We start from the raw sequence: 16,324 nt of genomic DNA, 5'->3' as shown, positions 1-16,324 counted from the left end.
TATCTAACTGGCAGAAGCCAAGTTGTTAAAGTATTATATCTACTCTTAAAAAAAAAAAAAAAAAAAAAGTTGAGCCTTTCTGGAGTTTCTCAAGGCTCACTTTTTGGTCTTTTCTTGTTTAAACTCTTTACAAATGATATTTACTCTTGTATTCCACAATTCGATTAGAAGACCGGTGCAGGGTGCATTTTTTAATTTATTGCAAAATCTAAATATTTCATTAATGCACATTATATCCTCCCAATTTTGCCAAAAGAACTAACTAAAATGTTATTTGTAATCTTAAACATCATAAGTATCATAGCTGTTATCTCGATCATGATTTACTGTTATAAAACTAAGCTTAAATTCAAAAAGAAAATTGTAAAAGCTTTATTTTTTTCTACTGTCTACTATATTCAATCGACTTGAGCAAATATTTTAGATCATTTTTATATTTAAGTTATATTTTATGACCTGTTATTTTGGATAAATTCAAAAGAGTTTGTTGCATTTGTCTGGAAATGGAATCATAGATATTTATGTTTGATTAAATGTTAAACATACCTGGTGAAATATTTCCAAGTCATAGAGAAAACACAGATCTACGTTGACGCACATGGTATTGCACAACAACATTCAATGGTGGAGGCTTTTAAGAAGGAAAACTGTCAAATCATGCTATCAGAAATGTCTTCACGCTACAATGTGGTAAATGTACAATGTGACCATGCAGCACACGTCCAGTTTTTTGAATACAAACCACTTTTGAAAGGGGAACTCTTCTACATTTTCTACCATTAAACATCGACCTGTATTGTATTTATAAAAAAGGTAGCAAAACAAGCACTGTTTGGAAAACAAAATCACATAAATAAAATTAAATTAAGGACCTCATCCTGGTCCTTTCTTCCAGTCATAGATCAGTTCTCCTTTTGCACAGGCAAACTCTCTGTTCCACCGCTTGACAAGATTCCCCAGATTAAAACAAAAACAAAAACGTTCCGGCTGGGCCTCCTTCACCTTCCAAAGGCCGCCCGCGAGTCTTCAGCTTCTTGCCGGCCTCACTCAACATTGCCAAGTTGCCAAGGGCACTCTTGTCTCCAGCTGAATCTGGTCACCCCAGTCCAAAAAAATTCTTCTAGTAACAGTATGATTTTTTTTCTCCTAGTCACAAAACTCAAACTATGCCCAGAGGATTCAAGTTAATAGTAACCGGCCAATGCACTCAATATTAGGGATTAAGGAGTAAAGAGGTATCTAGGTAGGCTATTGTCGTTTATGCAAATGTGGCAGGATGGAAAAGTGTACATAAGGTTTGGCAGTTGGGTTAGAATGGATCAATCAGATCAGTTAGTTGACAAAAGGAATGTTGAGGTCATTAGAGATTACTGGTGTAGTAAAGAGCTTTGACAATTTGTCTGAGTTTTGATTGGAAGGAGTGGGTATGCAGGATATTGGATAGCTTGGCAGATCTGCACAATTGCATTCCATACGTCCAGAGTGGTGGAGAATTGAGAAAACAAATCAAAACCAACATTAAAATATACATTATTAATTTTATTTCATTTAATACTGTACAAATATAAGCTGGCAGTCGTTGAGTACTTAAGAAAAATAAGTAATTTAAAAAATATTTTAATAAATAGTAATATTGCACAATAGTTTTGAGTATTAAAAATGTAACAAATATTCAATAGACTTTCTAAATAGAAAAACAATAACCTATTAATAAATTTTTGAATTACAAAAAGTGAGTGAAAAATATCAATACTTTTTTTTAATAAAAAATTATTACCACAAAAAAAGGAATAATAAGGAAAAAGACGACTTTTTCCAAATTGCATAAGTAGTGACAATGATCATGTCACAGCTTCGTCTTTTGATGCCGTCGTTGTGTTTGTACTTTTGGTTTCTCCCTGATTCAAAGACTCACAAGAGACGTCGAGCTTTTCCATCAGCTCGGACAGTTTTTTAGACTTCTTAAGCTCATTCTGCTCGATAATGGAACACAGATGGGATGTGAGGAGCATTTTGTTTTCTTTGGCTTTCATCAGGCTTGCCAATGCTGTGTTATACTCCTTTTCCGCTTTGTCAAACCTCTTCCTGTAAATCGATGAACTTATGAACTAAATTTTTCAGTGTGTAAAGTATTAGTTATCATTCCCACATAAAAATGAGAAAGGTTAAATATTTTTGCAAGCAGTCATTATATATTATTATTATATTAACCTTGTTCTATTACCATTAATTTTTGTAACCCTCCCCACAGGTTTGCAAAAGCTGAGGTCATATAAACCCTCCTATTCTGGTGTGTATGGTATTTTTCCATTGAAAAATTTCATTTGGAAGAATCCTTAAGTTTATTTTGGAATGTTAAACTTACTGAGCATCCAAAAATAACATGCTAGCCTTTTCAATCCGATTTCTAATAATGGCAATATCATTGGTGAGTCCAGCGTCGATTTCCTTCAGCTCAGATTCAATCAGGTTCAATTTCTTCACCTCTTCTTTCGTCTTCTGTGCTCTAAAAAATAATTAAGCTAACATTTAAGATGCAACAGCTAACAATAAATTAATAAGTGCCTCATCTGAAGCGCCTTTTGCAGTTCTTCTTTTGCTTTGGCATTTTTGATTTCAAGTTGCTTCCTCCTCTCTTCGAACTCATCAAGGTCAGGAGGAGGACTGACATCAGCTTTCTGGGTTCCTGATTTGGGTACATTGTCAATGCAGTTCGATTGAAGGAGTTTCGGCCCGTCTCCATCATGCAGTTCCAACTGTTCTGTCAGTTGCAAACTTATCTCATTTGGACCTTCTATGACGAGAGTTTCCTAGAATTTGACAAATTACATTTATATCAATTGCTAACACATGTGGCAAATGGCAACAAGGAAATAAGGGGAGAAATAAAATTTTAAAACAAGAGTAAAACACATGAAAATGTTTGTGATATGAAATATTGAAAGTAACAGGCTTCCTTTTGAAGTGTGGAAAAATTTTATTGCTCATACTTTGATGATGGTGAGCGCCGCTAGAGTTTATCCACTTCTCCTTTTGTTTTCTTTGGATCCATTCTGTGATGGAGGATTCTGTATTTGTTTCTGTTATCGCAAGTATAGGTTTGGGACCTATGTATGGTCTTGCAGATCTTCCTCTGGCCAATGTGTCTGCTTTATCATTACCCAAAATTCCTTTGTGTCATGGCATCCAAGATATCATCAGGTTGTTGTGTTTCCCTAGGTTTTTGTTGATTTTAGATGCATTCACTGACTAGATTTGATGTGATTTTTATACACGCTATTGCTTTAATAGCTGCTGGGCTAACCAATCTTGTGAAGATTTTTGTTTTCCAGTGTTTTTGGCCTCTTTTAAGATTTTCTAGGGCACAAGCATTGATGGCATGTATTTCTGCTTGAAAGACCGAAGTGTACTTCCCTAATGAATTTGATTGTTCATATCTTGGGCTAGCTACTTTTAGTTTTACTTTGGTCAACAAGATTAATAATACAGAGTTTATTTTCTGCTAATAGGCCATTTTCGGCTTTAATTCCCAAGATTTGTCTAGGGTTCTTGTTGTGGTCATTAGCGATATTTTACTTTTTTCTATAGTATGCTGCAGGTGAGGGTTCGAGGTTACCGTCTTATCAAAGATTATTCCTAGGTATTTAGCTCATTTAACTGCAGCATTTTATTATAGAAAACGTAGGCCTTGTATTTCTATGTTCCTGTTGTGAACACCACTGAGCATCACTGGGTAAAGAGAACAACCCCCATGGGTGCCCTGGAAGTCCATCTAAGTCTACCACCACTACACATCGTTATCCAGGAGAGGCCAGAGCCACAATTCATAGGCTAATGCAGGGACAGGCTCTAATAGCCTACTCACATAACAAGGAGCAACTAAAGCTTTGAGGGGGAGCTTCAGCTAGACAGAACTTTACTGATGCCATAACCCCTAAATTCAGCTTTGAGAAAAAAAATCTAACCAAAATACCTCCTAGAGCAGACTGGGAGAAAGGATCCCAGTCAATGCTGACTATATCTGGTTAATATACAGCTCCAAAACCGAATATGGGTCAGGACAATATGCCACCGGCTTTCAAGTGGAAACTGTGGCTATTGAACACAGTGCCTGGGAAATGAAAACGCTGGGTATTTTAATTAGAAGAAAAGCCATCCACTCGGACAGCCTGGCGGATCAAAAGTTCAGTCATTTGGGACTGCGTTAGAGCCCTGTAAGACATTGGGAAAAATAACAAAATTACTCTTGTCTTAGAGCCAGGGCAAAAGGGCAACGGAGAGGCCAATAAATTGACTAAGGAGAGTACAATGAACCCTTTTGTGACTTACTAAACTCCCAAACAAACAGCCAAAAACACGGATTAGACAATTTAATAATAAGTCCTCCGCTCAATGGGACTATAACAATCAAAGTACCATCGCAGAAACTAACACCAAACTACTAAATCTAGGACATGCTAGGACTAGAATAATAGTTGGACTTATAACTGGACACTGCAAACTCCGGAGGCATATGTATAGACTCAGAGTGGAAGAAACTCCGCAGATATTGCCAAGAAGAAGAAACAGCAGAACACGTTCTCTGTTGGTACGAACGCCTATGTAGGCTGAGATTTGAATCCTGGGAGTGCAAAAGCCAGGGCCTGGAGGATACAGACGGGAGCCCTTGAAAAAGCTTCGGGGTCTGGTAAAAAGCCTCAAGCTTAACGAGGAGCTCTAAAAAAATGGAAATGCACTATAAACCAATACTGGTCACGGTGCACAGGTAGTAAACAGGCCAGCTCCTATGTAATCTAACCTAACTATTGCTTTGAAAGGAGTTTTATCAAATTCTCCTTTAATGTCCAAGAAGGGGGGGATTACAAAACACATGTTGATTGGAAAAATGCAATACAGATAAAAATACTTCATTCTTGACCGCACCTCATAACTTCATATTATTGAATAAAATTAATTGAATTCAATAAAAATTAAACATTAATTTATAATGATTATTAATTGTGTACCTTTGTGTTTCTAGATAGTTTAGCCTGTTCTGGCATATCTGCGAACGTGATGCCGGCACCCTTGGCAGCCCTGGTCGCACGTCTCGCCCGGTCTGGAATCGAAAACGAGTGAAAAGCCTCTTCGGCTTTGCACGATTTGGCTTCGTACGAGTGGCTTTACTCACCCGGGCTTTTTTCGCGTTGAACCCCGCCGCCGACCATGTTCCGCAAGTCGGAGTCCGTGAAGCCGTAGAAGCCGTCGGCCATCGTTGACGCGGATGCGGACTTTCGACTTCCCAGGATCCGTCGTCGAGGATCGCCCACGGATTTTATCTTTTATCACTTCCTCGACCTGAAACCTCAACGTCAACATTTTCACGAGTAACGACACCAGGCGCCATCTTCCGGCCACGGGACTACAAACGGTTCAGCAGAGTTCTTACAAATTCTTCCACTTCTTAGCGCGTCTGTTCACCGAACCAAGAAAAAATACATCAGGTAAACGAAAATACTATAAAAAATAAAATCCCCCTTTAACAGCACCTCAACATAACGTAAAAATAAATGTATAAAACATTATTCAACAAGATCACGAAAACAATCGTCAGCAAGACGCCATGTTCTCAACTGTCATGAATTTTTTTAAACAATTTAACCTCTATTCCACCATTATCGTTATCTATATTTATGATTTTTTTCATTCTTTACATTGTCAGATTATGTATTTAACATAACGCATAACATCCCAATGGACAATTAGGAATAGGACAATACAATGGACGGAGTATTTGATACATTGACAGCAAGACGCCATGTTCTCAACTGACATGAATTTTTTTAAACAATTTAAACGCTATTCCATTATTATCGTTATTTATATTTATGATTATTTTTTCTAACTTTACATTATCAGATTATGTTACTTGTTTTTATGTGTATAACATAACGCATAGCTTCCCAATGGACAATTAGGAATAGCACAATATAATGGCTGGAGTGTTTCACACATTGACAGCAGAAAGCCGTTGATAAAAACTGCCAAAATGTATGTTTTTAAATAATTCAACCGTAATTCAATTATTATCATTATTTATATTTATTAATGTTATAGTCATGTTATACATATGGCACAAATTAATTTTTACATTAACCTCAATGTGTATAACATACTTGTAGCTTAATCGCTACAATGGAGGAAACATACGCTATGATTTGGGGGGTTTGACAAGTCGATAAAACAACGAAACAAAACTTTTTTCAACATTAGACAAAAACGAGCGATGTTAGACGGACCAAAATGATCAGAAAGGGCCAAATTATAATAAAGTCAATAAGGTTAATTTTATGGAACATTGTTCAGCAAGATGATGATAACACATTGATAGCATGACGCCTTCAAAAAACTGACATAAAGTATGGTTTTAAATAATTTAGTCGTAATTCAATAATTATTATTATTTATATTTATGAATGTTATGGTCTTGATATACGTATGAACATGTATAGGAACCAAATTAATTTTTTTGTTGCCCCCAGTGTGTAGAACATACTTGTAGTATAATAGCTACAATGGAGGGATCATAAGCTTTGATTAGAGGTGTTTGACAAGTCGAAACAACACCTTTTCAACATTAGATGAAAAAGTGCGAGGACATATGGACGAAAATGACTGTAAAGGGTCAAATTATAATAACGTCAATAAGATAACATATTGATAGCATATGGCCAATGTTATTAATTGGCAGACTCTTTCATGTAACCACTATTTCTATTATTATCATGATGTATTCATTTTTTACTCTCTCTAAATTTTATTGCCAGATTTCATATGTATGTTCATATTATTATATATTTATTAATTTGAATGACATACAATGTTAATTGGCTTATCAGGTAGTTGGGCAACTCACGAACAAAAAATTTAACAATTTTCAAGGAGTTTGTGTACTGAGAGCTTAACAGAAGTTTTAGTTTTTATAAATGAACAGCGTGGATTCGCAGACCAAATAAATAGAAATTGATTAAAACATTAGATCATCTCCTATAGATACCTCACAGTGCCCAAGGAAATTGTTCCTCTTTCGGTTATGTGTCGAAATAAGTTCTGATTCCTTACCATTTGGAAAAGATTATTGATTCATTGAAATAAACTCAATTCTTCACACGTGCACCGGTATTTTGTTGGTACAGGGTCAGACCGTTTTATCCGTACCACCCTCGAAGTTAAGTACCAGGGGATGTCAACAAGGTCTTTTTTGCCCCCATCGCATGTCATTTATTCAATCATATTCTTTTTTATTTACATACCATTCATCCAGTTAAGGTGGTGGAGTACTTGATATTCTTCCATTGCCCTTTAAACATACAAACAACTATACACACACACACTAACTAGTCTACTTGAAGGTCTAAATACCATAAATACTAAATAAATTATGAAACTCTGTTACAAAAGGTTAAGTTTTATACATGTATTATTAAAGTTCAATAATTTTTAATTTCTTTATTTTATTGGTGATTAAATTATTTTTATTTACCCTTTTTAAGGCAACTTTTTATGAAAATTGAAAATCTATTAAAAGTGTCACGGGTAGGGCTTGAACACAAGGTATTAAGTCATTACTTCTTTATTCTTTGGGTTATACTCTTTACACCATAGGTAAAATGTGGTTTGAATATGGGTGCAAAACATTCATATTAGGAGTAGTAATTGAATCTGTTTTGTTTTTGGATCAGTACAAATTTTATGTATTTTATCAACACCTTTTGTCAAAGCGAAAATTACTGATAGACTTGAAAATCTGGCTTGATGAATACACAGAACATATGCACCAGATTTTGTCATAAATGTATGATTGATATGATGAGGATATTTTTACTAGTTTTTCTTTGGGTCACAGTGCTTATTTCTCCAGCTGTTGTAACGTTTAGCAGTATACGTATAGTTTTGGTTAGGCTGTATGCAGATCTCATCAGTTCAAGTACATTTATAAGTACAGTGTTGTTTCAAGTTTCCATGGCTTTTGAGAAATTAAAGTTGATAGTGAGTTTTGGTCTTCGATAGTGTTGACTGGCTCAGTAAATAACCCAATGCTGGTTCAACATGTTTTGAGTTGTTGGATGGCTCTTCTATAAATCACATTACAGTGTTTCCATTTTTCTAAATCACGGATCATTGAAATAATAGACTATATTTGTTTTTATTGGTTTACTCAATTTTCAAGAGAAAATTTACAATTTTACATCTTTGAATATTAGCTTTTACCTACGTTTTACCTTTAAATTTGGATTAACGTAGAGAATTAATCAAGAAAATAAACTATAACATTATCCCTTTATAAAAGTTGTACATCATAAGTACTTTAACATAACTAGTGCGTTATTAACATGTGCAATACATTATTTACAAATATATGTGGCCTCTGCAGTCCAGTAGTATACAGCTCTCTACATTTAGAGCTCAATTGAATCCTTAAATAAATATAGTTTCACCTTCACTTTGTCTTGATCGGTTGAGTCGTTTCGGTTTCAATAAGTTAACAGAATTGAAAAGTTAAAAGAATCCCAGCCGATCTCATTATGTTAAATAGGGCGGTAAAAGAATTATCGAGACGTAATTTTTAATATGCGATGACGAACCGTGAGCGGATACGCCACCTGAAACTCCTTTTCCTCTTCCGAATGCGGAAATTCATAATATTCAAACACGAACTTTTCATCCCTCCGTAGGCCAAAACGTGTTTATCTATGTTTGGGCATATCCCCGAAAGTAACGGACTGAAAGCTGGAGGATGGCTGGTTGAAATCGTTGCTATGGCCGACGTGCGATTGGTAGCCGACTGATAAACCATCGTCACCTTGTGACACTTTGCTGTGATAGCCGGACCCGGCGGGAGGTCCCGTGGCCTGTTTGACAGAAGGGACAACTACTGGTTTCACAAACAGCTTCGTTGATGGTGCGGGAAGACCGATCCATTCAGTCCCCTTCAAAGACCCATCATAATAATTGGTTTGGTACGGCATGTAGTTCTGTTGGTGCATTGCCTGCATTTCTTCGGGTTCCTCGCTGACAGCCGGGGCCGACGGGACCCACTCCTTCTTCGTCTTTTGGTGCCAACTGGGATGCTCTTTTCTTTCCGGCCATACCCCTTTACCGTAACCGTCGTCGTAGTCCTCGCTTATATAGATTTCCTCGTATTTCGGCCTCTTATGCAACTTTTTATGCATCCTTTCCTTGTATTTGTTGTACTTGGCTTTACGAGTAGGTTTTTTGTGTGGTCTTCTAAAATCTTCATCGATGTAGCTATCTTCGTAGAGAGATTCGTCATAGTCGTAATGGTTTATTATTCCCTTTGATTTCGCCCGTACCTTTCTGGGCTTGCTTCCTTTTTTTTTGCTGTATTCTACATCGTCGTACCAGCGTCCGTAGCCTTCTTCGCCGCTGCCTAAAGAGTAGTCCTCCTTTATTCTGCTAGCTTCTCCAGCCAGGCTCTCGCCGCTTTCCTCCGACGAACTGAAGCCCTTAGGTGTTTTCCACTCGAAGCTCTGATGACTGTTCCACTTGGTATTCTTCATCTTCTTGCTTTTACCGCCTTTAGCCTTCCACGTAATGGATTTCCACGATTCCTTAGGGTGGACATCAATTTCGTCCTCGACGTGTACGACGTGAATTGAATGAGGTTTCGTCTTCGGCTTCTTCTTATGTATATGGATCTTTTTAGTGTGATGATGGTATACATGCTTTATTCTCGTAGGAACTTTGATTATAACTCGTTTCCTGCAAAATGAAAAAAATTATGTTTACGAAAAGTAATTTAATTCTTTGCTTTATTATGAAATAACACAATGATGACCGAACAATTATACGATGATTATTTATGTTGTTATTTATGCATTTATGGTTTTTGCTTTATGCTTATTCAAACAATGTAACAAATAATTTAATTTCTATCGACGATTTAAATTACATTGTTATCAAAATATCCTAATATTTATATTTTAGTTATCTTATGTGCATAGTTTTAAAAATAGATCGGACTGTCGTTTTGTCAAAATATTTAAACAACCCATTAGAGGTAAAATAAATAATTTTACAATTTGAAAATTATTGACGGGATTCCAAATTTTCTTAAGTCTCTTTAGACATCACAATGGTTCTTAAACATGTTGAACCGACACAGGGTCACTTACTGGGTTTGTCTCTATTCGCGGGTTTTTGAGATATCTAAACGCGTTTCGGCATTGCGCCTTCTTCAGTGAGGAACTCAGTACTCAAAAAGCGGTTCTCAAGAAAGGTTTTCAAAGAATACAAAATGTTTTCTTACGGCAATTGAACCAAAACGGCCACGTTACAAAATCCTTTATTATAAAATTGAAACGCTGATGAGTGCGATCGGAAACGTTCGATCAAGAACTAGTCTTCTCCGTATTTCCCAGTACAATATCTATAAATGAATTAATAAAACTAACTAATCATGCAATGTATAATAAAATAATGTATTGTGGTTAGAGATAGAATGCCAAAATAAGTAATGACCAGTTGGTTGGTATAAGATTTCTTCTAAGAAAAACATTTAATTTTATTGTTGGAACATATATATGTAGGGAATTAAAGGTCTCCCACAAATAAAAAGATAAAGATTTAAAGTTTATTGGTAAAGAACACATAAACAAAAGTAAAAGGATAACTAGTTAACATTAAAATACATTAGCGTAAAAAGAAACGTGTTCGTAGGACCGCGTGGTGGTAACAACTCAAACTGTCAGCTGGGGCCCAGATAGAGGGGAGAGACAGGGTTCCCGCCATGTAGGGCCTCCGTTGACGTAGTGGCGGTGAACATCCTACATTTATACATATAAAAACTACTAATTAGTAAACCGTAGATCTTTATTCTCCCACTATAATTTGTTTTTCAAGAATATAAATGGTCAAATTTATTTCTTGTCCGATTATTCTTGCCTTTCATAGCTTCGTTGATCGGTCAGACGCGTTTCGGCATTTCCCCTCTTCAGTACTGGGTAAGTGAACCACTCATAAGATAGGGAAATAACGACAAACGTTTAAACGAAGCTCTCTAAGAAAAATAACCCATCTCTGAAAATGGCAAAATGCAGAAAAACATTTGCCAAACCAAACAAGAGGATGAAGACCAGGATGGTGATAAAAGACCAACATATTGATCAATGAATCAAGGATAAATCTCCATATAAAAAATGTATTAAAAATCCTCTAGCCTTTAAAGAATTTTATAAACTGTAACTTCCTAAATTTAAAGATATCCATGAAACGAAAATACAATTATGACAAATAGTGCCAAGTCCAATGAAGAGTTTTGATCCATCGAGCAGACTATTCAATAAATAAATAGTCATCATAAAGGCTTCATATAAAATTAACTATAATTTTTAATACCGTTCATAAAATACAAAGTCTATACAGTAGAGAAACTTAATAAACTCGAAACCTAGCAAAGCTTTCGGCTGAATTTTATTGGAAAAATGTATTTCCAATATGTATTCTCTATTTTTTTATCGAGTGAATTTCCAAGCTCATTGCAGATCTAATGACATTGTATATCCACTTTCTTTCCACATATGTGAACTAAATTAAAATTAAAATTAAAAGGCATGTTAAATGTCAAATGACCCGGGTTCAGACGAGACCCCGTGACCGATGGCATTTTCTACGACCGCACTTATACCGAAATTCCACGGAGAAAGTGAAGTGAAAATGTCATTTGCTAGCGAAGTTAATATTGTCTTCTTATTATCTTAATGATGTGTTATTTAAAGTAACATTCATAAACAGACCTGTGGTGTACTTGTCAGACTATAGCCTGCGACGATGTCATTTCCTTACGCTTCAGTCAAGGTGTTAAATTTTGGCCAAAAATAAAAAAACACTATTTTTTTATGTTTTGGCATGCCGGTCCTACAGTTATTTATATGTCATACGTTGACAGACCTGTTGTATGACCTTATCATTAACATGCCAGAAAACATTGGACGAAAACTACAGCGAGAATAAAAGGACTAGGTTGATGGGGCGTCATCAAACTGCAAGTGGTACGAGTTTTCAGACCTGCAAGGATTATGATTTGTAAAGATGGCGAAATGTCAAAATGAATATAGAACAATTCGGCCAGATTGATGGGGGGGTAAAATCAAACTGCAAACCGAACAAAAAGCCATAATTTGAAAAATTCCGTAAAGATGTTTAAATTGTTCCATCTGTCAAACTAAACCACAGAAGATGATAACATGCCTAAGACTCGTCTGGTATATAAATAAAGTTGAAACAAGTGCACTAGCATGATTAGGATAAAATCAAACCGGAGACCGAACAAAAAGCCATTATTTGAAGGATTTTTTTCTATAGATTTTGTGGTTACAAAGGATTGGCATTTGTTAAACTAACCCCCAAAGAAAAAGGAAAAGTTCTGAAAACCTGACAAATATAACGAGAATGAGCGGACCAAGATTATAAGGGTAAATCAAAATGAAGATCAAACAATAATCCATTATTTAGAATTTATTGATGATTTTTAAATTGTAGCCTTAACTGAATGATTAAACCACAGGAGATGACAAAAAGAAGAGACTTGTCTGATAAAAAAACTATTAATTAGTATATCGTAGATCTCGGTCAAGAACGGTTAAATTTTGTTGCTTTTTTTCCAAATGTATATATGGCCTATAATAAATTTGGTCGTAGCTGCTTTGTTAGTCAGACGTGATTCAGCATTTCGCCATATTCACTGGTAGATCTTTCTACAACTCATACTATTTTTTTTAAATTAAAGACACCACATAACATGAAAAAGAACCTAATGACGTATTGAAGCAAACAATGAAAACCCAAGACACCTATAGACAAAAAATAACGACAAACGTGTAAACGAAACGTGACTAAGAAAAATCACTCACAATGCCAGACAAAATGACGAGACTAGAAAATGGGAAGGTTCTGAAAACGTGACAAATATAACGAGAATGAGCGGATCAAGATTAAAAGGGTAAATCGAGGTAGAATAAAGCAGAAATAAAGCGAGGACTAGCGGACCAGAATAATTTCCCAAAAAGAATTTTAAATAGTGGCTCCAACTGAGGTTTGTGAAAAAAATGCCAAAATGCAGAAAACAAACCGACAGATGATTACAGCGATAATAAGTGGGTGAAAGGTGCCAATTGGGGTAATAAAATCAGGTTGTTTACCGAACCAGTCTTCTGTACTTTGGTTTCCAAAAGTTTTTTGGTTAAATGTTGGCTCTACCTGAGGTTGGTGAACTTAAACTCTGGAGATGGTTAAATTTCAAACTCTGCTGACCGAAAAGACAGCCTGAACAAGCGGGCGAAGCAGATCGGGGTAAAATTAAAATGGAGACCAAACCAGTCTTCTGTACTTAAATGGTCTCCAAAATATTTTTTGTTTGATGATTGATGAAAAGTCGAACTCAAAGCGATCTAAAAGTCATTAATTTTTTAGAAACCCGAAATTTATAAGCAAATGAGATTTAATGAATATGAAAAATTGATGTTTTAGTTCAACATAACTAACAACCTAGATTGAAAAATTTTACCACCCAATTAAAAATACTCAAAAAATTAATAGTCATTATATGAATAATTTCTTACAGATTTCTACATAATGGCTCTAATTGGTTGAAATTCGTTAAAACTAAACCACTGAAGATGGCAAATTGCTGAAGACGTCCTGACAGAGAAAAACATTGAGAATAAGCGGACCAGGATAGTTGTGGTAAAATAAGAATGGAGATCAAACTAGTCTTCAGAAATTAAAGGGTTTCTATGTGTATTTTAAATTATGGCTCCAACTAACTTACATTTGTCAAACTAAACCACTGAATATGACAACATCCCGACGATAAACACAGCAAGATTAAGAAAGATTGGGGTAAAACCAACCAAACTGTAAACCCAACAAAAAAAACCTTATTTGAAAGAATGCCTAAACATGATTTAAAATTGTGGCTGGAAATGAATCACATTTTTGAAATCAACAACTGAAATTGGTCAAGCTTAACTGAGAGATAAATACAACGACAACAAGCGAACCAGAATGATTAGGGTTAAAAATCACAATTCAGACCGCAAAAAAACCAATTTTTGAAAGATTCCCCAAATAAATTGAAATTGTGGCTCGAACGGATTGAAGTTTTTTAAACCAACTACTGAAGATAGTAAAATGTCGAAAAAAAAACTGACGACGTTAGTAATAACGAAACGATTGTGCAGACATTTACTAGCGTTCTATGTTGGTGAAATATTTTTATTGATTTATTAAAATTTGTTTTAAGTATCACTTACTTTTTCACTTCATCCGCGTCAGAAGGTTGCACCCAAATAGTGATCAGGCTTAAAGTTGCCAGGAGAAGGCCCTGAAACATGACAAAAATAAAACAATTTGTAAAACGCAGATTATTACTCTACAAGTTATGCGTTGTGACTTAAAATTTGCCTGCGGTATTATTTATATATTTCTAGGTTGTGTTAGTATTCTAGCAAAATCCTTAGAAAAAATCATTAGTATATTGAATAATTGACTGAGTATATCCGAGATTTCGGTCGAATCGAATGTCGGTTCGGCTATCACAGTCATCCCACATCACTTGTCACTGATTTCCACAAACACTTTTACTTACAATCCTAAGGACGTTGGCCATTTCGCTGGATCTCCCTGCTCTTGGTAGTCAGACAATACTGATGCAGAATAGCGGATGTGTGCCGCCTTTATACTATCACGGCCGAGTAGAGCGGAACAAGTGTAATGAGAGACATCGTGTATTAAAATCATAAACATTCTTTTTTACCGACATGGCCAGCTTCCGGTTACCAACGGAATTCGACTGGACCTATCATGATACTTCCACCTTTCTGACGGTGTCACAAAACAACACCCCATGGAATTTCTAGAAACGTATACTCATAAATAGTTATTCGTCATGCTATCTAGACAATGTGCGGTTTCTTTAATTAATTTAGCAAATTTTTATAGCATTTTTATGGCATTTTATAGCATCTGAGAAACGATTTGGTTACAAACCATTGAACTCAAAAAATTCAAAATCCACATTGCAGAAGTAAATCCTGATTTTCTTAAGCAAACATGTTGAAAATATATAAAATGCGTTAGTGATAAACAATTTTCCCAGATTTTTCCGTAATTACATATTTATCAATTAATATATAAACAAAACATAAAGTGAATCGACATATATCTTCTTTTTTTCATGAACGTTATCAGTTCAGATAGTTGTTCTCTTCCAAATATAAATAAATAAAGTTTATTTCGTATTTGTATGTATAGAATTACAATAAATGTACTATCGGGAATAATAAAGTAAAAAAACCCATAAAATATCTGAAAACAATAAATAGGCACTACGTTTTACATATACTACATTTACAGTACACAGCGCTGAAAATTTACAAACCAACTAATTAATTATTTTTAGGGAAATATCTTCGTCTTTTTACTTTTTATTTGTTATTTACAACAACAAAGATTGCAATTTTGCTATTTTGTTATGTTGATGAGTTTGAGTAACATGTAGAAGTCACCCTGTGGCAAAACTCTTTCTTACTGTAACGTCTTCACTATTCTTTTTATTAATTTTTTTAAGTATGTTTGTTTCTTGCTTTTCAGGCTTGTGCGAGGATTTCAATCAGTCGTTTGTTATGAGAAGTCCAGAACAAAAGGCAGCTGTAGATAATGGGGTTCCATGCTCACTGGAGGACAATACATTTACGGTATGTAAAATTTAGCTTTTAGTTAGGTTAACTATAATTTTTCTTGCCATACCACATGCCTCCAATTCATTCAGGTGTTGTATTTTTGACTTTTTACGGCGGGTTCCAAATTACGTGTAAGAATCGCTGTACCATCAGCGAATGAATGTGTATATTGAAATATCACGCGTGCAGTGATATCCGTAGTGTATATTGAAAATAGAAATGGGCCAAGATTGCTTCTCTACAATACATATATATACACTCTACACAAAANAAAAATATATATATATATACATAATACTTACTACTACTAATTATTAATTTACATAATAAATAAATGACATCGCATCAATTATAGAGCTCTAGTTCAATAAGCAAGTTGTGGCATTTTCTTTTCAAATCCGGCTTTTTTTAAATTCAATCAGTTCATAAATTTTAATTGAATTTTTTGTCATCGAGTAACTAGAATGCACAAAAAATATAATATTGTGGTTGGACAGGGTGAATTTGTCCTTGTTCCTGGTGCCGAAGTCATGATATGTTATTAGACAATATATTATTTATAGAATATAACTTCCGGAAACAGT

The 16,324-nt window shown here is 35.1% G+C and overlaps 2 protein-coding genes across 2 annotated transcripts; both read right to left on the bottom strand.

The window, feature by feature from the left end:
* Positions 1–1,716: 1,716 nt before the first annotated feature.
* On the bottom strand, positions 1,717–5,476 carry LOC106660966 (RAB6-interacting golgin). The gene is made up of 5 exons (XM_014384047.2): positions 5,171–5,476; positions 5,007–5,098; positions 2,566–2,810; positions 2,366–2,506; positions 1,717–2,085 (listed from the first exon to the last, which is right to left on the bottom strand). Exons 1-5 carry the CDS (start codon positions 5,250–5,252, stop codon positions 1,842–1,844), a joined length of 804 nt encoding a protein of 267 aa, XP_014239533.1. The 5' UTR covers positions 5,253–5,476; the 3' UTR covers positions 1,717–1,841.
* Positions 5,477–8,178: 2,702 nt separating this feature from the next.
* Positions 8,179–14,729, bottom strand: LOC106660946. Its single transcript, XM_014384026.1, has 3 exons — positions 14,648–14,729; positions 14,313–14,383; positions 8,179–9,762 (listed from the first exon to the last, which is right to left on the bottom strand). The coding sequence occupies exons 1-3, from the start codon at positions 14,666–14,668 to the stop codon at positions 8,727–8,729; spliced, it is 1,128 nt and encodes a 375-aa protein (XP_014239512.1). The 5' UTR covers positions 14,669–14,729; the 3' UTR covers positions 8,179–8,726.
* Between the last annotated feature and the right edge of the window lie 1,595 nt (positions 14,730–16,324).

This window comes from Cimex lectularius, unplaced genomic scaffold (assembly GCF_000648675.2).
Source record: "Cimex lectularius strain Harlan isolate CLEC.00 unplaced genomic scaffold, Clec_2.1 scaffold23, whole genome shotgun sequence".
Lineage (NCBI taxonomy): Eukaryota > Metazoa > Arthropoda > Insecta > Hemiptera > Cimicidae > Cimex > Cimex lectularius.
This window is presented reverse-complemented; position numbering and strand designations above follow the sequence as displayed.

Coding starts and splice junctions, on each gene's coding strand:
- LOC106660966 (XM_014384047.2), bottom strand. CDS start 5,252: ATGGCCGACGGCTTCTACGGCTTCACGGACTCCGACTTGCGGAACATG. Junction 5,099..5,170: donor TCAACGCGAAAAAAGCCCGG/GTGAGTAAAGCC, acceptor TTTCGATTCCAG/ACCGGGCGAGACGTGCGACC. Junction 2,811..5,006: donor AACTATCTAGAAACACAAAG/GTACACAATTAA, acceptor GTCAAATTCTAG/GAAACTCTCGTCATAGAAGG.
- LOC106660946 (XM_014384026.1), bottom strand. CDS start 14,668: ATGGCCAACGTCCTTAGGATT. Junction 14,384..14,647: donor TGGCCAACGTCCTTAGGATT/GTAAGTAAAAGT, acceptor GTCATGTTTCAG/GGCCTTCTCCTGGCAACTTT. Junction 9,763..14,312: donor GACGCGGATGAAGTGAAAAA/GTAAGTGATACT, acceptor TTCATTTTGCAG/GAAACGAGTTATAATCAAAG.